The 23649-nt window shown below is 33.4% G+C and overlaps 4 protein-coding genes and 1 non-coding gene across 8 annotated transcripts; 1 reads left to right on the top strand and 4 right to left on the bottom strand.

Moving 5' to 3' along the window:
- Nucleotides 1-3102: 3102 nt before the first annotated feature.
- Nucleotides 3103-6413, bottom strand: LOC141713576 (uncharacterized). Of its 4 annotated transcripts, none has more exons than XM_074517052.1 (6): nt 4470-6413; nt 4282-4376; nt 4112-4201; nt 3701-3901; nt 3548-3604; nt 3103-3455 (listed from the first exon to the last, which is right to left on the bottom strand). In XM_074517052.1, the coding sequence occupies exon 1, from the start codon at nt 6357-6359 to the stop codon at nt 4521-4523; it is 1839 nt and encodes a 612-aa protein (XP_074373153.1). In that variant the 5' UTR covers nt 6360-6413; the 3' UTR covers nt 3103-3455; nt 3548-3604; nt 3701-3901; nt 4112-4201; nt 4282-4376; nt 4470-4520. The 4 variants fall into 4 exon arrangements, with proteins under 4 accessions (XP_074373153.1, XP_074373155.1, XP_074373151.1 ...); XM_074517054.1 differs by having other exon boundaries at nt 4282-4330; XM_074517050.1 differs by having other exon boundaries at nt 4112-4376.
- Nucleotides 6414-6474: 61 nt separating this feature from the next.
- On the bottom strand, nt 6475-6545 carry TRNAG-GCC (transfer RNA glycine (anticodon GCC)). Its single transcript has one exon. It is a non-coding gene; the product is annotated as a tRNA-Gly (tRNA).
- A 4014-nt stretch (nt 6546-10559) lies between these two features.
- On the bottom strand, nt 10560-13393 carry LOC141715173 (TSL-kinase interacting protein 1-like). The gene is made up of 9 exons (XM_074518652.1): nt 13255-13393; nt 13057-13154; nt 12914-12961; nt 12668-12777; nt 12469-12547; nt 12217-12373; nt 11237-11371; nt 10985-11136; nt 10560-10808 (listed from the first exon to the last, which is right to left on the bottom strand). The coding sequence occupies exons 1-9, from the start codon at nt 13391-13393 to the stop codon at nt 10560-10562; spliced, it is 1167 nt and encodes a 388-aa protein (XP_074374753.1).
- A 6989-nt stretch (nt 13394-20382) lies between these two features.
- On the top strand, nt 20383-20763 carry LOC141715172 (indole-3-acetic acid-induced protein ARG7-like). Its single transcript, XM_074518651.1, has one exon. The coding sequence runs from the start codon at nt 20383-20385 to the stop codon at nt 20761-20763; it is 381 nt and encodes a 126-aa protein (XP_074374752.1).
- A 733-nt stretch (nt 20764-21496) lies between these two features.
- Nucleotides 21497-22029, bottom strand: LOC141715171 (uncharacterized). The gene is made up of 2 exons (XM_074518650.1): nt 22003-22029; nt 21497-21763 (listed from the first exon to the last, which is right to left on the bottom strand). Exons 1-2 carry the CDS (start codon nt 22027-22029, stop codon nt 21497-21499), a joined length of 294 nt encoding a protein of 97 aa, XP_074374751.1.
- Nucleotides 22030-23649: the final 1620 nt, after the last annotated feature.

Below are 23649 nucleotides of genomic sequence, written 5' to 3'. Positions count from 1 at the left end.
ATTTCTTCTAATTTTTTCTTCCTGGTTGCTTCCGTCTCCTTCCTACTAGGTTCTTTTTTATTCTTTTTTTCCTTAGCTCCGATTCGGTCGAAGACAGATCTTCTAGATTGCTGAGAATCCCCGGACTCTTCTTGCTCATACTCTATCTGAGCCCGGGCTTGTTCATCTCTGTAGAGCCTGATTGCTTCAGCCAGCTCATGGCTTGTTAAGTTGGTCATATACTCCTCTGCCACCGGAACATTAGTATACTTATACTGACTGAGCTCGATGACATTCCTGGCATCCCGGATCGGGGTACGTTGTGTCAATGATTGCTCCTGGGGGGTCTCTTGGTCCCCCCAGGTCCTTGAGCCTGAGAGTGGTCCTGGTCCTGAACCTGGGTACTGGCGGAGGGCCTACCGACCGTGCTTTTTCCTGCTCTTGCCATTACCACAATTGTACAAACAACTGACCAAGATTTGAGGCTAAAAATGTGCATCTAAGTTTGCTTTTTTGAAGATTACAAAAAAAAATTCAGAATAACACCAAACAAACTTTCTAAGTTTTGCTAACAATACTACCAAACAAGAACAGCAGGCTCTAGAACACAAAGACAATATGCAAAATAAAGCATGTCTGGGTTTTAAAACTATCAAGACTATCAAACCCCAGGCTTTAAGACTATCAAGATTATCAAACCCTAAACAACCAAAATTAACAAACGAGAGCGGGCTCACACAAACGTGGCCTAAAGTAATGAGCTCACACAAACGTGGCTAAAATGAACATTCATATTCAAGAGGGGGTATGGTTGCTTGTGTTCTTACAGGTTTAAGATGTGGACTCTCTTAAGAGTTTGCTGATGAAGGTGAATCCAGGGGCACCGAGACCCAAGGATGGAGAGCCCCTCCTTATAGCGCCAAATGATAACTCCGATGAGTAGGGCGTCTCCTTCCAGCGCCGTACCTGAACCTTCTGGGTGAGAATGAGGTGTAGCTGCTGTTGAGACCCTGCAAAACAATACTAGAGGGGGGTTTTGTCCCCGCGGCGCCTCCGGTGTAAGAATAAGAAACTGGTTGGGGAAGATGAAGATAGATAGGACTAAGGTTGCTGTGTGTGTATATTCTGAGTATATGAGAGTGTGTGTAATGAAAGTGTTTTTCTAACCCCTAAACCCTTCATCTTTGGGGGTATATATAACCCAAAAGTAGGGTTTAGGGGTTGGTACCTCTAGATCAGGACCGTTGGTTCTTGGAGGCGGAGGACGCCTGGCTTGGGTGGATTGCACACACGTGTCCAGGGGATGGCCACCTTCAGGGCGTCCTAACAGCCTTCTGACACGCGCCGTGTTTGTCTGATATGTTGGTTGTTGATAGCTGTCAGCGTCACGTGCCCACGTACCCTTCCTTGGCGGGTTGTGGAGTGTGCTTGTGCTTGCTGGGACCCCCCTCAGGGTGATCCTGGTTCAAGGCTGGATCTAGGTAGGCAGGTGATCCAGGTCATGGGCTGGACCCTGATTAGGAGATCCAGATCATAGGCTGGATCCTGGTTAGGGGGTGATCCAGGTCCTAGGTTGGCCTTGAGCGGGTGAGGGGAATCTTAGTTTATCAATTGAGTCTGATACCCCTCAAATCCGAGTTGGGCCCTATCCAGGTTGCCTGTACCCTATCACCTTCCATGGCTTGTTGTTCCCTAGTAATTCAGATGCCACATGATTCCATGACTTGCAGGTAACCGAGAACCTTATAAAATCGGACAAATAATCAAACCTGCCTGCTATAAGTTTGATAAATTTTTCAGGAAGAGCTTTTCAATCAGCATGATCACCCATGATTAACAACAAACTTAACTTTATACTAGCTAGAAAGTTTTAATTCTTGTGATCATAAAAAATTTCAGCTAGGTGAAAAAATCAGTATCACCTTCCCAATTATATAGACAGAGAGTTAGAGCCCTTTTCCTATTCAATATAGAATGGAAAACTTATAGTAGCTTTCTGGAATACTAGTTTCTGTAGAATTGTTTCCCGGTATTGTATATATTTATATTTATATATATATATTTATATTTATTTATATTTATAAATAAAACTTCCTTATTTAGTTTCTATATTTTAGAAAATAAAATCCAATATTATGTTTAACGGTAGAGCGGCTCAAACTAATTTTTATCTAAATTGTGATAATAGTTCATATTAGAATTTATCTAATTAGTCTTTTTTTATTATAATAGGCGTCGGGTTAACAAAAGATCATAATTACTACAATTATTATCGACTTAAGAAAATGTGATATAAACCGGTATCATGAAAAAATATGTACGCAATTTTGTTTTATTATGTATATTATAACGGGTGTCGGTCTAACAAATATTGACACAAAATGGTCAATAATTATGAATAATTAATTTTTTTTATTTGTTTTAGTTCATGTATTTCTTAAATAATTTTCGAATGAAATTTTTTAAAAATATTTTTTAGGACCGCTGCGTAACGCACGTTTGTCGACTAGTTATTTTATATGAAAAGAACTTTTTTACGTTTTGTTTTCTGATATGAAAAGAACTAAGAATTTTTAACTTTCTATAGTGTATTTTAAGGTGTATTACTCTATTCTATCAAAAAATAAATGACGGATAGCTCCGCGTACTATTTTTTAAATATTCATTTCTATCTTAAATTTTAATAATTTATACTTTTGTTCAAAAAAAGAATATTCGAAAAATTATTATAAAACTATATTTTATGGGATTTTTTAGAAATATCCAAGTTTTTTAAAAAAATTGCAAAAATACTATCATTTTTTAAAAATATTTGCAAATATATGTTCTGCAACTTTGAAATTAGGTTTGCAACTTGAATTTTAAAAAAATATTTGCGAAAATACAAATTTGTAACATAATTTGTAACCTAAAATACAAACTAAAACAGTTGCACAATTCATGCTAAATATTCACGCTAAACGCAACATATTATGCAACATTGTATTTTTGTAAATATTTTCAGAATAAAATATATTTTTGCAAAAATTTCAAAAGTTGATAAAATCACAAATAATTTTTAAAAAAGTTGTATTTTTGATAAACTCTCTTTTTTATTTCATCATTAAAAATCACAAGTACAGGTATTGTGAAACGGAATGAACACTTTTTACATCAATCAATATATAAAAGCTTAGTCAAGATTAGGTTTCTTTGCAAATTAAGAATGTGCACAAGTTAATGGTAGATATCTTCATGGACTGCTGCCATGGTTTACCCCAATTTATAATTAAATAAAATTTAAGTTATATTCTACAAAAGAATGTAGTAGATATTTCTTGCATTTGTTGATTGGCCAGTAATGATGTTCCAATGGCTTTAGGCTTCTCACGAAGAAGTCATAGTAATCTGGTTTCACTAATAAAGTGATTGAATCAAAGGCTAATATGTACTTTTCACTAACTGACCAAGCATGTCCTTCAATATAAATCTTGTACCTACACATTATTGATCATGTGTCTGAATTTGTAAGTAACAAATATGAAAACAGAAACTACTATAATATGAAATTAAGGTAAAATTTGCATACCTAAGTGCATTGATCTGCAACATTTGACTGTTGAAATCCTTGTTGCCCAATCCAGTCCTGGAAAAGAAAACCCAAAATTTAATCGATTACCTTCATCAGATTATTTGAACAAATGGTATTTACTCACTGGCCTAGTGAATTCATTTTTTTTACCTGAACGAAAAGGCGAGCATTCCAGTCATGTTCTTGAGAAACATTGCACTTGAGCAGGTTTTTTCTGTTGTCTACGACGAAAGGGTTTCCTTTCCAATAAGCGTATGGCTCCCTGTCCAACTGGTATCTTATATGACCATACTGTTCCCTTCTCTCATTTCTTTCGGTATCATTTCCCATGCTTTCAAATTTATTTCGGCCCTTGAAATGCATCAACAGCTTTTCAATCTTTGAGGTTTTTAATATAAGCATTCTAATCTAATAGATGTAATTTAATGTAGTCCAAAACATAAATCTGATGATATCTTTCAAGATCCGCAACAATATTTACAGAGGAATCTATAAGATAGTAAACATTTAAGATACAAAGAAACAATTTTATTAACAGTTGAGTTAAAATTTGATACTTACCAACCCCAGAAGGACCAATCAGGAAAGACAATATCACTAGTCCATTAATCACCACAATATCTAAATAATGGTGGAGTGGAGGTATTGGATCTGCAATACAAATGTGATTTCACCACCGGTTTGTCATCAGTATCAAACATCAATTCCAGATCCGGAAGTTACTAGGATACCTTCTCAACAACCATCTCTTACGTGCAAGCAAGTAAAGAACCCATGGCACTGTAAAGAATTTAAACAGCTCAAGTGGCCAAAAATGCCTTGGGTGCTGTAAAAGATGTAACGCAAGTAAATATATTGTTGCATGCTGCCTATGGATTAAATGTAAACGCATTTCCATGAATTCATACTTAGCATTTACCCGGATAGAATGACTGGGAAACCCGAAATTTCTTTTGAAGACTTCTGAATGTTAAGTAGTTGGAGAATGAAGACTACCCACGAGGGAAGCATATACTTTGTCGTCGGGGGTAAGGCCTGCCTCTTTCATCTGATCATACAATTTAAAAGCTTCTTCTGACCTTCCAACCTTTGACAAACCAGAAATCATTACACTATAAGTTATTATATTAGGGACTAAACGTTTCTGAGGCATCTCACTGAACAACCTAGCTGCTTCATCTATGTTTCCAGAGATACACTCTCCATGTACAAGTGATGTGTATGTATAAACATCAGCCATCAGCCCTTTAACTTCCATATCTTTCCTTGTTTTATGAGCTTCCTTCATCATCGATTTTTTACAATACCCATCAATGAGGGCGTTGTACGTTACAACAGTGGGGTTTTCTCCCTTATTCTCCATCTCTTGAATCGTTCTCTTTGCTTCAACAAAGTTTCCTTGCTTGCAATATATATCAATCAACGTAGTAAATGCAACCATGTTTAAAGCCACACCTCTATCCACCATTGATAATAGCAGCCTTTTTGCTTCCTCGTGGCGATTTAGCTTGCATAATCCATGAGCAATTGTTGTGTAAGCAAATACATCAGCCTCAAAACCTTTCTGCTCCATGATACTCTGGCACTTCCATGCTTCATCTATCATACCTCGCCTACAATACCCATCAATCAAAGTATTAAAAATTACTCGATTTTGATCAAATCCTTTAGTTTGCATCTCATTCAGTAAAACTTCTACACCCTCCATCTGTCCAGCCTTGCACAGACCATTGACTAAAGCTGCATAGGTATGACTATTAGGAACTAACCCTCTTTCACCCATTTTATCAAATAGCCTAAACGCTTTCTTCATATTTCCCAACTTGCAATTCCAACTTATCATGTTAGTATAAGCATGAACATCACCCGTTATACCCCTCTCATTCATTTCCTCAAACAGCCTTTCCGCTTCTTCCATCTTTGCAAACCTTGAATTCCAACCAATCAAGAGCGTGTACGTTGCCACATTATAAGCAATTCCCCTCTTCTCCATTGCACTCAACATTTCTCCAACACCCTCAGAATCAACTTTCTTCATATACGCATCAATAAACGTATTATACGTATAATCATTAGGCTCAATCCCTCTTCCAACCATTTCATCCATCAATTCTCTCGCTTTCTCAACCTCCCCAACCTTACACATACCATCAATCACCAATGTCATAGAATAAACCGTAATCCTAACACCCGCATCAACCATTCGTCTAAAAAAATCATACAACGACTCAAACCGATCACACCTCTTAAGTGCAAGCAAGTAAACCATACAAGACCTATCATCAATCTCAAACCCATTACTCTTCATATACTTGAAAACCTCTAAACATTCTTTAAACCTATTATTATCAGCATAAACCCTAAACAACATATCAAACAACTTATGAACAATCCAAGGCTCCTCATAACTTTCAATCATTAAAGACACAATATTACAAGATGGGCACTCCAGATTTTCATTACTTACAACTTGGTTGAGCAAAATCTTGGCTTCTGCAAACTTTCTGACCTTAAAAAGGCGGCAAACAAGAGTGATATGAGCTTCAAGATTGGGTTTTTGAGCAAATGGAGAGGGGTTTGATTTGAGAAATCTAAAGAAATGTAAGCAAGATTGGATTTTGACATGTGGGTTTGAAAGAACTAAGCGAATTATGGTTGGGTTTAGAGTGGATGTGTTGATTTGAAGGGGTTTTGAGGTTGAGTTTATTAGGGTTTTAGCAATTGATTTTGCGAGATTTTGATCTGATTTTGAAGATGGGTTGGTGGGGAAAACTTTCTTTACGGTGTTGAAGAAATTTGAGTTCGACATCACATTTGGAGATTGAAATTGCTAATCAAAATGGTAGAGAATGGAGAGGTTTTAAGCTCACAGATATATATATGTTGTAAAAAGAGAAGAAAAGGGGTTTTAGGAAAAAAAGTAATGCACCAGCCGGGAATCGAACCCGGGTCTGTACCGTGGCAGGGTACTATTCTACCACTAGACCACTGGTGCTTATTGGCAGGAGATGGATTTTTTATGATTTGACTGTAAAATAATATGTTTTTTTTTTGTTTTTTCTATGAGGCTCTGACCCATGTAAATAAGCATGACTTGATTTTTTTAAGAAAATTATTTGTCTTCTTAATTCTTACAACATTGAACTATAATAGCAAAAAAGGATGAATGGTTGATTTATCTCTGAGTTCACAAAACTGTGCGACATATGTTTGCGGTGGTGTTACATATCACGCAGGTTCGAAAATGATTGTTTTAGTATGTGTCCACATGTATGCAAAAATTTATAAGTTAAATTTATTATGATTAGTTATTATATGAACAAAAATTAGATTAATTTGTAAATTTTTACAGTTAGTATATGCCCCGTATATAGATAGTGAATAGACAAACCCGTAAAAGAAATATTATTAATCAAAGTAATGAAATTATGAAAATATTATATATTTGGCAAAGATAGCAAAAGCACAAAAACAAAATCTATTAAGCAAACATTGTAAATACATCATTATTTGATTAAAAATTAATCTATCTACACTACATTGTAATTCCATGCGATTTTGTTGTTGTGGTAGATAACAAAGTAAGTTTGCAGAGAGCAGCCATGTCTTCCATTTGTTTTCCCATGAGAATCACCAAGTTTTCGTTCTCTTTACATTGCAGCTCTAGTACTTTGTTCCTTTGCTCCAGCTCTTCAACCTTCTTCTTCATAACATCAAATGTACTATTCTCCATTATCTTCAAACTAGGTTGTCTCAAAGAATGTGAGTACTTTTGTGATCAGATATATCCTTCTCAATGTGTTTGTTGAAGGGGACTAATGATGGTATTTATAGAATGTCTGGGGGTTCAGAGTTCTATGTGGATTCTGTATGACAGTAAGTTAAGCAAACATTAAAACAATCTCCAATACGTAAAAGGATTGTTTTCATTACAACCCACTTAATTCCTAAACACATTAGGATTAACGTGAATATTTGATACATACTTTAACTTGCACCCCAGACTTGCCAGGTCGGGTAACACCTACCTCTGTTATGTTTACGCAATCTAGGTCATGAGATTTCTACGTTCCAAAAACGGATTTAGTGATCTTTACAAAAACAAAAAAATTACGCAAACTTTTCCCCGGGAAAATTTTCAGAATCTCTAATGGAGCTCTCGGGCAGTGGCGGATCCAGTTTTAAATATAATGGGAGTCGAAAAAAAATTTTAACGAGTTCGAGCTGAGCATTTGGTATGTGCGGCTCAAAATAAGCTCAAGCTCTTTTTTTCAAAAAAAAATCAAAAATACAATCTTATACTTGTTTACGTACACTGTTTGCACGTATTCCGAAGTTTCAATAAAGTATAGTTTCATAATATTTTTTTAATTTTTTTTTTTGAATAAAAGTTTAAACATGAAACTTTTTTCAGACTTTTTTTAAAATAAAAATATTATGGAAATATACTTTAAACGAGCATTGAAAATCGTGCCGAAAAGTAACGTAAACAATCCAGTGGGACCGAGGAAGTTTATTAGATTAATGAGAAAAATTTTGGCTGAAAATCATTTCTTAATTTTTGCAGTTGCAACCTTTGGAATCACCTACAATTTTACCAACATATAAATTCAAAGATATTTAATATCTTTGTGTAAGGCTATAATACGATCCGGGCAGCTCGCGAGCTCGCCCAGCTCAAATTCGTTTTACTGGCTCGGCTCATTACGTAAACGAGCTCGAGTCCGGTTAGAGGTTTTGGCTCGTTTATTTAAACGAGTCGTCTCAACTCGACTCGTGAAATTAAACGAGTCGAATTCGGGTAACGTTTTAGGCTCGATTTAGTGTAAAATTGAATGAGGCGGCTCGCCTGACTCGTTAAAACCGACTCGTTTAGCTAAATAAGCCGGCTCAGCTCGACTCGACTCGTGAAAATTGGCGAGTCGGGTTCGGGCAGAGGCTTAGATTCGTTTAACTAAACAAGCCGGCTCGCCTCAATTAACTGCATATTAACTTTATTATAATTCTATCAAAATCAAAATTAGTGGTGTTAAAGTGGCTTCACCGGAAATGCTCGTTCAATACTTATTCCTGTCCTTTTTTGTCATGTATTCCTAACTTCTACTTTCATTTGTAAATGATAAAAAATGTATAACTTTCATTTATAAATGGTGTCCCAATAGAAAGACTTTTGAAATCAAAAAACTTTAAGTAGTGGGTACTTTTTTTTTGCAAAAATTAAAGGAGGTCATTTTTAATTTTTATATAATTTTGAATATGCATATTTAACTAAACTAAAAATTTAAGTGGAGTCGGATGACCGCCTTGCCCCTTAGAGGAACCGCCTCTTCTCCGAGGAGGGGTGCAATTTTTTTGGTTGGACACCTTTGTTAGCACTTCATTAGAGTTATTGAGATGTCAAGAGGGGTATCAAAAATTGGCATCCAAAATAGAGTAGTAACAACTTCATTCGTATTATTTCTCTAATATATTTTGTATTATATATTTTTTTGTTATATTAGTGAAGTTGATATGTGGGTAGTAAATTATTGGAGTATTTTTTTTAAATAAAAAATTGGTGCTAAAAAATATGTGGAGGAGAAAGAATATAAAAAGTAATATTCTTGATCATGTGACAAAATTGCCGATTCTTGAAGGGTGCCGATTATTGGAGATGCTCTAACAGCGGGTCATACATTTTGTATGTTTATACCTGTATGAGTAATTACTTAATATCTGGAAGATGGCTGCAGCTCCCCCTTCCTTTCTTATACCTCGTTTCCAGGTAACAGGCAGCAGACTTATACAGACTTATGCAGAATAAGCAAAACACTAGAACTTTGCAAGTTCTAAATATTTGTTCTTTGTTCAAACATAAGAAACATTCACTAGCAATTTTGTAATCTGGACTGAAGCACTTTCTTAGGATTCAACCGCAGCTGCTGATTCCATTTTGTCCCGGCCAAAGAATGACATTAGATCATCAATTTACATGCTGGTTTCTCCAAATCTGACAGTAGTACCGCCTCCGACTACAACCGTGAAAAACAAACACTTTTATTATGTCAATTTTGTAGAACAAATGTACCAAAAGATTATGAAATTTCACTGCTAGAACAACTACACCTCTTTTATCCACCAAAGTATTGATAAAAGGGTCATGGTCCGTGACAATCGATTGTCCTTAAACAATTGATTTATCATGCAATAGTCAAAGCTACAACATGAAACAGGGAAATATGCTAGTGTACAACTTGTATGAGAAGTAAACCTACTTAATTTATTTAAATGTAGTTAATATTATACCTAAGCAATCATCCAAAGATAGAGAGAGCACGGAAAATTTTTGATAAAAGAAAAAAAATATCAAATATCTACACCATTGATAATAATTTGAGGTCATTTAAAAAGGAAAAAGTATCCACCCTCGACTTCATAATGAGATGTATTTTCACAAAATCCGCTCGATAATGATACTGAGCAAAATATACAATGCATATGTGAAATTCTGAACATTTGATCAAAGTATTTACTGTGTATAGTCCTACATGAGTAGGTTCTATTTTTTAAAGACGGAGAACAGTATGAAGGCGCGATCACAGATCATAAATGCTGTCCATCTGGTGCACTGGTAACTCGGATGAATTTAGAGGAACTAGATGTGAAACTCATACCTATAGTTTGTGTTAATCCACTCAGTAGTTTGTCCACATCTATAGTTTGAAGTAGCCGGTTCAACAAAGTTCTCAGTTGAGACTACTTCATCTCCACGAAGGTCAAACATATGGCACATGCACAGGAGTGAAATCTGGGACTTTATTCACATCTTGCTGATCAGTGTTGTTTACTTTTGTTGCTTGCTTAAAATTTCCAGGCAATGGTTCAGGTCCTTGACATGCAGACAATTCATTCCCATGTCTGGGGAGCCAACAGTACCTTAAAAGATAATATGTGAGCATTGTTAATTTGCAATTAGGGAATAGTCAAATGAGAAATTAAAATGAATATAACAGTGAAAAAAAAAAAGAAGTTAAAGGAGGAACCTTAGGCGAAAAATCGAAGGGCTGCCTATCTCTTTAAATACATCTGCCACAGTAAGAACAGAATCCCGAGTCCATCTCTGATAATTAATTAGGTTTTCCTTCTGGACGCTGTACGGTACAATCAATAATTCTCCACGTGCGCTTGACTTTCCCCATTTGCGATTGAGATGTTCCAAAACTGATGATATCTTTTTTCGAGCACTTAAAGTAAGCTCCAAGTATGGATTGTGATCATCCTATAAGCAAATTATTCAGTATACCTATATTTATCTAATATTCCTGGACATATATGATACAAAGACAAAGCAAGTATACTCGATCACTGTCGATGTTTTAGCAGAATTAAGTAGCATTAGAAATGCTAGAAGAGGTTGAATCTAAACTTCTGAAACAATTGAACTTTTGCATCTACCTTTTCTAATGCTCGTCGAGTAGTTTTATCAATTGGGAACAGTTGCAGCTTGAGCTTCGATGATACTTGTGCACTTTTATCAACACAAAGAGTCTGCGAGGAAGTTTCCGAGGAAGGTACAACATTTCCGGTAGGATCCACACAGTTTTCCCCTGAAGTGCATTTTAGTTTTAGAGAACACAAAAAAAAAGTAGACGATAGAGTGAAGAACAGCACAGAAGGGCCCATCTCCAGCAAATCCCTGATATTTACCTCTTCCAGGTTCATTAGTTTTATCAAAGGCAGTCTTCTCCATTTGCTCAGCAGCATCAGCAAGTAGAGAAATGCCATAAATGGCGTCCTCTTCGTCTTCTAGACTTTTATATGCAGCTGCGGAGGTAGCATAACCTGTCACCCGTACAGTGAGGAGACATTAAATTTGGTGAACGGCTGATTAATATGATATTCAATATTCACTTATTGAACTTTAAAATACTAGATCGTGTTTATGAGTAAAAGCAAGAAGAAAACTGGTATGGCAAAACAAACTTGGCTTCAGAGACATGATGAAGAATACTGTCTGGATAACAAAAAAGCATAAACCAACAATAAACTGATTCTTATTTCTTCCTATACAACTTGAAACTATTTGCACTGACTTTAAAGTCAATATTACCTCATTTCCAGCTAAAAAACAAAGCCAAGTGCTATATGTAGTTCTTTAGGTTTTAAACAAATTTTTCATAGTTAAAAAAGCGGCTACTTCCTCAACGCGAGATCAAGAACCATGTGATGTGCTAAACATGGAAATAGTGACCAAGGAGGTGTTATGAATGGAAAATTCGGAAATGAGAATCATTACACTAACCTAACCGAAAAATATAACAGCTAATATTCATACAGTAAGTGCCTTGAAAACAATATTCAAAGTAAAACTGCTACCAAGTATTTGATCATAATCTACTTAAACTGACTATACATTCTTAGCTTTGACCAAAGACGCGACTTATATATGCTAAAACTTGACTACATTACAAGGTGTGCGTTTATCAAAGCGATATTTCAGTAGCAATTTGTTACTTTGTTGACTAGCTCTAAATCATAACAAACCTATAACCTATGCAATGCATCGACGTTTTGAAAAGATTTAATTTAATAATTATAGAGATATCTATTGAAAACATATTGTTAATTTATACTTTGTTGAAATATTCATAGCATGTCTATCACTGCTTTAAAAGGAATTAAATTACCTTGACGGTCCAGAAGAACTGCTTCCACTGCCTGTCTATCATTCACCAAAGCTTTACCCTGACTAAAGGCATTTTCTGTAGCTTTTGTAGAACAAACTTCACTCCGAGCATGTCGTAGTTTTAGATCTTTTGTCCAGTCCATCAAGAATTGATGCTTCTTTTGATCCGTAATAGCAAGCAAGTCCAGTTAGTAAAGATAACTTAATATTAATTTTGAAAAAGTCTTTTCAGAAATAGTTAGTCTTGACTAACCAGATCCTTAAGAAATATCTTTAAATTTTCAACCTTCAACCGAAGCTTGGAAACTTTACAACTCTTCAGTAGAGTCCACCTGATGGGTATGTAAAGAAATGAAAAGAAATTGAATAATTTCTGTGTAGTAATCAATGATCTAATTAAAGTCCATGCTAAACCAATTAAAACGAAGTTCCAATATGATCTTGTTGCCTACCATTGGAACATTGCAGCATTAGTGACTTCAGTGTTTTTTGCATCAAAACAAAGTTCTGGGCTCAACACCTTGTTCATACGACGCAAAAATCGATAATAATAATACCTGGACTGAATATACAGAAAGTGTGCAGCACATACAGATAAGTATACTAGAAAAAATGTTAGCTACTATGGATTGGAAAAAACGATTAATAATTTACAAGCAATTGAAATAAATCCATGCCATATCCGTCGAGTCAACAACCTGATTCATGTCTTTACTTCGAACAATACGAGCGATACTCCTGAATTTCTGTCAAACGATATTACAATGTATCAATCGAAAGAAATATATTAATCCATCAGGCAAAGAGCTAGAAGTTCAACTAAATGTTAGCAAAATCTTGCCTTCCCAAATTGAGAAAGTGCAGTAAAGAACATTTCCTCTTCTTGATCTGTCCAAGCATCCCATTTCCGCTTTTGTTTTTCTTCTGCTGCATCAGAAACTGTAAAATAGGTCATATTTCCTAATTAGACTCAACTAATCAACAATTTTACAATCGAAAATAAGAAGACATATATTAAAAAATTAAATAAAATTTAGACCTGGCTGTTGAGAAGTAACATGATCATGTGAAGATGAGGTAATAGTTACACCTGAAGTCCCATTTTCGCGCAAATTTTCATCAGTACCGATAATCATTCTACAGTTTGATGAAACAGGTGGCTCCATTGCATTTACCATTTTTCTACATTTCCATTCAACCTACAAAGACTAGATTAGCCATAAATAATCGCGAATACGGCTAAAAGACTGCTAAATTCTTCCATCCCTTGGCAAATTACAGTAGCATTGGTTAAATTACAAGTAGTTCAACATAATATTACCCAAAACCTCTCAGTGTTGTGGTATTTTTCTCGTGCCCTTACGGAATGTCTACTATTCGAACCTTGTCAAAGACGGGGTGGTGGTTGTGGGAGTGTGTTTAACTAACAAAAAATGTTACGTTGAACATTAACACACACAAATTTATTGAATTTACTTCATTTTCGAAAACTCCAAATAACCTTTAGCTGGATCAATCATTTAATACTAAATTTCTGAGCTAAAAATTTAACATGAGTGCATGAGAGAAATACTAAAATTGCAATGCATCAACTAGATTACATACTAGATATACACCACAGATGATCAAAAGGTGTGTATTGTATGCAGAAATAGGGGGTTTATTATAAAGAAGCGAAAATTACTTACAAAATGAAATAGACAAGTGACTGAGAATTTTTGCACCGGTGCCGGAATTATTTTCTTTCTCCGAGTGAATCGCAGGCTATGTCAAGGTTCTAAAGACCCGAATTTATTTCTTTCGAAAATATAGAAATGATATATGGTATTTAAGATATCAAAATTATGTGTAATGGGATTTGGATTTTTCAAGATTTAATACGTTCGAAAATGTTCGGTAAAGATATCAAAATATTTATTGCAAAAAGTATTAGTATTTAATGTAGACTAGCATAAATCTCGTGTGATGCACGGGTTTCTATTAATATTTTAAATTTTTATTTATTAAGTTATATTATATTTTTAAAATATTTATATAAATATATAATGATTATAAATTTATAATAAAAATAATAGAATAACATGTGGTCGTAATTTAGTAGAATAAATAGACTATTTCTAATATTTTAACAATTTAGTAGTTTAGCATATATGTAACACTATTATTTATATTTTTTAATAATATGATAAGTTGTATTCGTAGTTTAGTAGGATAAGTATACTATATTTAGTAATAGTTTAATAATTTAGTAGTTTATTAGATATATAACACTATTTATCTATTTTTGTAATAATCAAAATTAGGAATTATCGTTGAACCAAACCGTTGAACCAAATTATCTCTATTCCGGCTATTATAATATAGTGTAAATTTTAAAAATTTAAGAACATTCGATCAAGATTTTATAATACTCCCTCCGTCCCACCAGGATCTTTATGGTGGGCACGGAGACCAATATATATATATATATATAAGTAGATAAAGTAATGAAAAGTGATGAAAAGTGGTTAAAGTATTGGGACCTATTAATATTTAATAATAGATTTGAGAGAGCGGAGGAAGTTAGTGGGTGTAATAGTGTTTCATATTATTAAAAGTTTACTATTTTTGAAATGTAAAAAAATAGATGAGACGGCCCAAAATAGTAACTGTAAAGAAATGGATGGGACAGAGAGAGTGGTCATAAAAGAGATACTACATTTCCTAAACCGTTTTCAAATGATTATCATCCCCTCACTCACTTGACAAGCAACAGTGTTATTATAGGGATGACAACATGTACGGACCGATAATTAATACCCGATCTGTATCGATCCAATCTTATTTTACTGTATTCAAATATTTCGGTTTGATTTCAGGTTTGAATTTAATTTTTAAACTTAATTTTTTTGGGTAGGATTTGGGTTTAAATCTTTAGGTGTACCGTTTCAAACGAGCTCGAAAACCCAAAACTCGTGTTAATATATAAATAATATTTTACATGTTGAAAGTATTAATATAATATATAATATCATATATTACTAATATTAGTACTAAAAAATATTATACTTTGTATAAACTATTGCATTAAAGTCTAACATTACTGGACTATTATCGTTAAACATATTTTCAATAGCAGGGTTCGATACAAGTATACTTTACGTGTTGTATTGTTTAATCAACAATTTCATCCTTAAAAGTCTGATCTATTGCATACTCTGAATCCCCTAATTCAACCCTAAAAGTTTAATATCGTCAGATCTACGAGCCTTTTGCTCAAATCAGATTCTAGTAATACTTGGTCTGAGTCTATGAGAATTCCAATTTGGTAGAAATCTACAAACCTCAGGTACGGGTTTGGTAATTCGGATTTTTTTAGGCTCTGGTTAGGGTTTGACAAATAAAATCGAGTTTGAGTTTGATTTTTGTTAAATCCGTTTCGACCGACCCGGTTTCCATCCCAAATTGTCTGATAATCAAATGAAATTGTCAACATGAATCTCACGATTAAAAAAATGATACTTATAATTTGAAAAAAAATATATTCTCTATTTTATTATATGTATCACAATTTTTTCGTAAAAAGGTGGTTATATTTAACCTGACCAACTATATTTAAAATCTAAGTTACACTACAAAATTTGTTCATTTCGAAGATTTCCAAATGGATTTTATTTAAATTTTGTGCTCCAAACTTACTTACGTGAAATTGACCAGATTTTGATAAGGTTAAAAATACAATTTAAAGTAAAATAGACATGTTCAATAATCATATAATTTTTTTAAAATTTTTTTATTATCTACTTTTATGTTATTTTTGGTCATATTGATTAGTTGTAAATATAAAATAGATTAGGCCGGCAAATTATTCCTCGAATGGAGCATTAAATTTTCTGAATCGAACTCCGTCGTAACGAACAAGCCCAAACAAAGACGAACACTTTAAAATTTCGGCTTAATTCGTTAAAATTATTAGATATAAAATATTATCAAACTCGTATTTTGATAAAAAATTCGAATTCGCATCTGCCAATAATAAAATTCAGTTCATTTTATGCTCCATGAATATCGTTTTTCAATGTTGTCGACTGGATGGCAGAAGGAAGTGGGCCAGGCCCAATAGTTCTCATTCTAGGGCTCTAAGTTGTTGAATTTGTCTCTATGGGAAGTTATTTTGCAATGGGCTTTGCCTTGACGATTATAATAAGTCAAAGTCACACTTATTTTGGGATAGAAGGAGTATTAACTTATTTGATTCACTAAAAAATAAGGTTTAAATGTGAAATAATTAGAACCGGTGTTATATGGGAAAAATGTCACTCAAGCTCAAATTGTCAGTATGTCATCTAACATAGACTTGTCAAGGGGTTGGATTTAGATCAGATTTAACTAAATTCATATGCATATTTAGGGCTGAGCAAAACCGAACCGAAACCGAAAAACCGAACCGAACCATGCTAATTCGGTTCGGTTCGGTCCTAAAGTTTTCAGAAATTCGGTATATTCGGTCCAGACCGAATAGACCGAAATAAAATTCGGTTCGGTTCGGTTCTTTTCACAAATTTTTTGGTCCGGACCGAATAGACCAAATCATAAATACTATAATTTTGTATTATATATATTTTACTTATATTTTAAAAATTATAATCAAAATTTTTAATTTGTAATTATATTTATGGAGTATTAGAACTCTACATATCACATTACTTTAATTATATTTTAAAATTTACAATTTATGATTTAATTTTTAATGCAATTTTATTTTTGAAAAAAAATTCGGTCTATTCGGTCCAAAACCGGACCGAACCGAATTATTTCGGTTCGGTGCGGTTCGGTCCATAATATAACTTCGGTCCGGTTCGGTCCAAGAAAAAATGACTATTCGGTCTATTCGGTTCGGTCCGGTCCGGTTTTGTACCGAATCGACCGAATGATCAGCCCTATGCATATTTATTTAATTTTTTTGGATCGAATCCGGGTCGGATCAATTTTCAAAATTTTAATAATATAATCCATATCCAAATTCATTATGATCTTGGATTATCGGATCGGATCTCCGAGTCCATTTAAATTTTTTGAGATGAATAATATTAATTTAACACAATTCAATAATAGAATAAACCTAAGCACAAAATGCTATTTTATAATCAAGTATATTGTGAAAATTAAAAATATGTGAAAATATGTGAAACTTTTGAATTTAAAATAACTGTGAAATGAATACATCAAAACAATAATAATATAAATTGAGAAATATATGAAAATTAATCATATATGTCAATTTTATAAATTAAAATAGAGAAATTTTATAAATTGCGAATAAAACGCTATGTATGAAAATAATTTCCGACTCACGTGATTCACCAATAAGAATATGATGATATATGGTGTTTACAAGAACTTATAATATGTTGAAATAATAGTTTGTATGAAAATACAATAAAATAATTTTAGAAAATAAGAATATCGATACATATAAAAGTAAATTATATTGATTGATTATAGTTAAATTTAATTATTATAAATATATAATTTTAGTGGTCTGGATCGGATGTTTATCGGACTGGACGAGTGAAAATTCATATTCACTTTTTAATAGATAGGACCGGATGAGTGAAAATTTATATTAATTTTTTAATGGATTGAATCGGTTTCATTTTTATATAATTTATATATATCTTAAGACTTGGGTCGGACCGAATCGGATCGGACCTGACCTCCAATCCATTGACAAGCCAAATCTAACTCAAAAAACTTGCGATTAGATCACCGAATTATTTAAAACTTTCAATCAGGTATCATTAAAAAATCTTAAAACATTATCCTGCCAATCTTACAAATAAACTAAACCGTAATATAGAAAAAATGCCTAGTCCCAATTAACTTGTAAAAACATAAAGGGAAACATGGACATGAGAATGACTTGGGAATTCGGATACCATCTAACTATCTAAGTTTATAACAACTTTTAGACTCTGGTACAAATACACAAGGTTAATTTTGTAAATTCATAATATTTTTTTATATTTACAAAAATACCATTAAAATTAGAGCGGACAATTTGGTACACGACACGTGAACACGACACGAAACGACACGAAAAAATACGGATATGAGTTTTAATTTTTGATACACGAAACACGAATATATACGAATACGAAATTACACGACAGATTTAGTGCCAGATATGGGTTTCAATTTAGGTACACGAAAATACACGAAATTACACGAGATAAATATATTTATAAATTAATATATTTAATACATGCATATATTTATATATATAATATAAATATTTACAAGTTTTTATATAATACTATGTAAAAATATATTTATATATACACTCTCCATATTTCATGAAATTATACATTAAAATAGATTTTTTTATATATTATATGTATATATATTATTTTAATTTTTTATTTAATATACACGAAAATACATGAAAAGTACACGACACGATTCGAATCGGATATGAGTTTCACATATGGGTACACGAAATCATTTCGGCTCGGATATGAGTTTCATGTTTACGTATATGAAACACGAAATTACACGATACGAAAGTACACGACACGACCCAATTGCCCGCTCTAATTAAAATTGCAGGAGGGAGTTACATGGGGAGACCCGACATTGAGAAATGGCCCAAAATATTATTTTGGAATGTAAAATGCTCCAAAATATTATTCCTGAAAACTGGCCCAAATTATCACTTGATCACGTCACATCATGTAGCGTTTGGAAAATCACCCAAAATACTACATGATGTAGCGTTTTGTTATTTTTCTTTTACTTTTTTAATGTGTCAACATTACTTCATGTAACGTTTTGCGTAATTTTTTTCTTCTTAATTTAAGTTTTTTTTGGTGTATTGTTTAGGGCCCCGGAAATGTCATTTAATGTTATATTTTCGATATTTTTTATTTGATATTTTTTAAATCAAAGATTATACCATAATTTAACAATTTTTAACATTTAGGGCTCAACAAATCCCCTTTTGGGTTTTAGAAATAATTTAAATAATTTTTTAGTATATTAGGAATTAATAATTTTTTTATTTGAGGTAAAAAAATTAAAAGTTATATGTGTAAAATGCTAGATAAAGTAGAATTTTGGGGTCAAAACGCTACATGATATAACGCCTCGAACTAAAACTCTACATTATCTAACGTTTTGCATATTATTAAAAAAAATTAAAATGTCAAAACACTACACGATGTAGAGTTTTGGACTTTTTGCATAAATGCTACACAATATATCTTTTTAGAGTAACATTTAAGGTTATAATTTTTAGAAATGACATTTTAGACCATTTTTCGCCTTATTACCTTCACATCTAGGAAATTAAGAAAAATTCACAGTGCATAAAAAAATCTTCTACCAGATGCATGCACTATTTGAAACTCTGTATAGATGCATTCTTGGAACCAGGTACTGTACTAATGTACAAATTCTCCACACAGCATGAAGAACACAAGCTCTGAAGTGTCATTTTCTCAAATGTCATGTATGTACACTCTTTTTATGGTTGCTACATAGCCACGGTCACCAAAAATGTGAGGCCGTACCACTTGCATTCCGTAGACACTCTTAACAACAGATATTTTTCAACACTAAAACTCTATTCCCTCTGAACAAGGTTACCTCTACATGAAACAAATTGCCAGGCACACATTAGAATCAGCCTAATACTGTCATTCCGAGGTTCGGAACTCGGTAGAAAGCTAATTCTAATGATGAGTGTGTTAACGAGTATAAAATCATGTTCGAGTCTTCCTCTACCACCTTAAGTTCTTAGATGAACTGTTTACTTAACAGAGTGGTCGTTGATTCTTGAGTTGTATTCTCTGCACAGTTTTAGTGATATTGTAATAAGGTGTGTTAAAGAAAACAATATAGATAACAGGATAAGGATGCTCAAGGAACAGTAGCAAAATTCATTCCAGTACCACAACTTTGCTTTCCCTGAGGGCCATGTTGGATTACCTCAAAAATGACTTGTCAGAGATGGCAATAAATTAGAGTCCTGTATATAAACTAAGCCGAGACAGCCCTTTAAGCATCACATCGCATCCGATAGAAGCTCTCCTGCTAAAGAGACAAACGAAAAAAGACAGAGTTTCTGGTTGCAGAGAAAGTGTTCATGATCCAGAAAAGAAGTCTAAGATATAGTCATCACTCTAAAATGAAATGCAACAAGATACGCTTCTTTATCCGGTTCAAACTTGCATTGAGGCAGTTCCGTAGAAGTTTTCACAACATTGTAATTGCAGAAGACTACATTGGCAACAGCCTTACAGAGTTGAAAGAGGCGCGGGGCAATCTCGTGGATGGCTATTTTTCTGTGCTTGCTAAAGGTAACCATGGGATGAGGAAATTTCAGGTTGCATTATATCATTTGCAACATCCTCCATTTGTCAGGCTTCTGGAAGCAGCAGCACAAGAATTTGGATTTGATCAACCAGGAGTTCTAGTCATACCTTGTGAAGCAAGTGAGCTTGAACAAATTCTTACAAGACAATCACTGAGACCTAAGCTCAACTATTCAGTTTGTGCATCTCACTAGATATGATTATATATTAAGACACGGCTCTTCTGATTGAAGTAAACGTGTTAGTTAAGAACTGATTTTAGGTAACTTAATGCCCTCTTAACTCAATTTATTAAAATCCCCAGAAAGAAGGTCGAAAACTCTATGAAGTACATATCTGCATTCTATGCTCACTATCTGCAACTTAATCACTTGCTATTACAAATTTCTCAAAGAATTTTACAGCGGAACAATTGTTACTAGAAGACATGGTTATAGAAATTGGCCGATTTTTCAAAAATCGCCGACAAATCGCTCAAAAATTGAAAAAAATAATATATGTCTGATTTGACCGATTTCCGATAAATTACTGAAAAATCATCAGATTTCTAAAAACCTGCCTGATAAATTGCAAATCGGTATCTCAACCGAATAGTTCCGATTTTCAAAATCCCTAATCATGCCAGAAGGCAATATATATCCGTAGCAACATATAGTGTATATGTATACGTTAGACTTGCTAAGCAGGCCATATCACCACAATAATACGATACTATTCTCGAATATAATATATCTTGTCCGAACAAAAGTGCGACTAGTTCTCATAAAACTATAGGTTGAATACTAGTAATGTTTATTTACGCTTATAATTAAATATATACACCTGTGTTTGAATATGTTAGAATCATACCAGGTTAAAAGCAACAACAAAACAACAAACGGAAACAAATACTAGAGTACTGCATTACACAAGATCGAAAACAGATGATCAAACAGTAGGTCTCCGTTGAAAGCCAGAGCCAGGATCTTCATAACAAGGAAAAGAACTGAGACTTGTGACAATAGCACCACTAGGTCCACTACGACAAAGCTGTTCCATATCATCAACCTTACCAACATTCCCAGAAAACACAGCTTCAACCGAACCGTCTTTACGATTACGAACCCATCCGTTTAATCCTAGCTTACTTGCATTCTCTACTGTCCAGTCTCTGTAACACACTCCTTGCACCACTCCTTTAATTTCAAGCCTTACCTGCACACCACACACCAAATGTTTCATTTTTCGAAAAAACACATTTTTAATTTATCGCTTAAATGACTGTCCCACCTCCCTGCCAGGGGCGGAACCATGAATATAGTTTACGGGAACCAACCCAAATTATTTCATATTTTTTAGTTGGCGGGGACCGAACTCACTACAGTACTCCCGATAAAAAAAATATAAACAAGACGGATAAATTAAGACAGGAACTCAGGAAGGAGAATACTTACCATTTTGAGCTGGTCGGAGTCTGACATAGTTGAGGCAATGAGAAATGTGTGTTGAGGGATGAGAAATTGGAAATGAATGTTGAGTGGCCTTATGCAGTTGCGCTATATTTGGAGAATAAGGCTCTAATTCTGCTGACTCTTTCTGTTAAGTAGGATTTAATCATAGTTAAAGGTGAAATTGTCAATTCAAGTAACCATATTTTATAATTTTAAAGCTTATCCAAATCGATCGATATCATATAAAAAGTCAAGAAACAAAATGCTTTTCTCCTAAGCAATCAACCACAATGGGTGTTATGTTTCGTGACTCTTTGTTCAAACACCAAACTAGACAACTCAAAACGATATCGTTAATGTGGTTCAATTTTAAAATGAAATGTTCAAATTTGAAAAAAAAGTGAAATTTGTATTTATTTTAATGAAATGAACAAACTTCACTGTCATTTCAAGATTTTGATAGTGTTTTAAAAATCGATCTAGGCGGCCGTATAAGCGCATGTGCACTAAATACCCTTAGGCGAAGCTATGCAATTAATTAATTTTTTTATATAAAATCGAGAAAAAATGATTTACACAGGTACAGGTACTGGGTTCGATCCTCGCTCACCCCGAGAATTTACGAGAGAATAGATACTAATTTTTAAGGTTATAAGCCATATTTGTCAAAAAAAATAATATTTTAAGTCTGAAATAACAATTACAGAAGCAAAACAATTATGAAAAACCAACCACAACAATATATCACTGGTTACAAACACAAAGTAAAAACATCAACCAAAGGGAATCCTACCCTACGGTTATAAATACGTCACCCCTTTTTCTTAAGCATTACTCCCTCCGTCCCAAAATGATGTTCCCGTTTTCACCTTTTATACTATTAATGATAAGCGATTAACTACTAATTTATGTCTAATTTATAATATCAAACATAGTAATAGGCCATTTTTTTGGATTCGTATCTATGAGTAATTTGATAAAATGAAATTTTTATATTTAATACTAATACAAAATTAAAAATATTAATAATAAAAAATGTGTATTGAGAAACGTGTTCAGCATAAATAGTAAATGTTTTTAGGCACGGGAGAGCAGCAATCAAACAATATATGCCTCGGAGTTAGTAGCGAGTGGGAGAGAATTTCGTGATAATCAAATCCTCAAGGGTTTGTAAGCTTGATGATGACGCAAAGAAATACGTTAAAAATGATTATATATATGGAAAATGATTGGCTTCTGGATGGTCGTGTTTTAAACAAATAGTTGCAAAAGATTGGATGCTTGTTAAATAATGCTTACACAAGCATTGGTCAGCTACATACCACGAGTGTTTTCTAGGATAAGGTTCTCATGTTCATGTTGAAGTAAGTTCAGCAGGTAGTAAATCTTACTCAAAAATTTTATTAAATTATGCAATTAACATGTGACCGATTTTTAATTTGTGGGAGTATAATTATATATGAAATCCCATAATTTTTTTATAGAAAATTGTAATTTATTATATGATCTATTAACATTTAAAAAAAATTGAATAAAAAATTGAGGAACCTAATATTTTTCAAAGTTTAGTCATTCTAATAATATGAAACTTTATATGATGAATATAAGTTGAAATTTACTTTTTAAGAATAAAAGAATTGTTTTTTTGAA

The sequence above is a fragment of the Apium graveolens genome, chromosome 3 (genome assembly GCF_009905375.1).
Source record: "Apium graveolens cultivar Ventura chromosome 3, ASM990537v1, whole genome shotgun sequence".
Taxonomy (NCBI): Eukaryota; Viridiplantae; Streptophyta; class Magnoliopsida; order Apiales; family Apiaceae; genus Apium; species Apium graveolens.
The sequence above is the reverse complement of the archived record's forward strand: the minus strand, read 5'-3'. Positions and strand labels throughout refer to the sequence as shown.

What these genes read in the sequence shown, in the direction of transcription:
- LOC141713576 (XM_074517050.1), bottom strand. Translation starts at nt 6,359, where the DNA reads ATGTCGAACTCAAATTTCTTCAACACCGTAAAGAAAGTTTTCCCCACC.
- LOC141715173 (XM_074518652.1), bottom strand. Translation starts at nt 13,393, where the DNA reads ATGGTAAATGCAATGGAGCCACCTGTTTCATCAAACTGTAGAATGATT. An exon ending in TGTTACTTCTCAACAGCCAG is followed by an intron (nt 13,155 to 13,254) that starts GTCTAAATTTTA and finishes CCTATTTTACAG; the next exon opens with TTTCTGATGCAGCAGAAGAA. An exon ending in CACTTTCTCAATTTGGGAAG is followed by an intron (nt 12,962 to 13,056) that starts GCAAGATTTTGC and finishes ATCGTTTGACAG; the next exon opens with AAATTCAGGAGTATCGCTCG.
- LOC141715172 (XM_074518651.1), top strand. Translation starts at nt 20,383, where the DNA reads ATGAAATGCAACAAGATACGCTTCTTTATCCGGTTCAAACTTGCATTG.
- LOC141715171 (XM_074518650.1), bottom strand. Translation starts at nt 22,029, where the DNA reads ATGTCAGACTCCGACCAGCTCAAAATG. An exon ending in ACTCCGACCAGCTCAAAATG is followed by an intron (nt 21,764 to 22,002) that starts GTAAGTATTCTC and finishes TGTGGTGTGCAG; the next exon opens with GTAAGGCTTGAAATTAAAGG.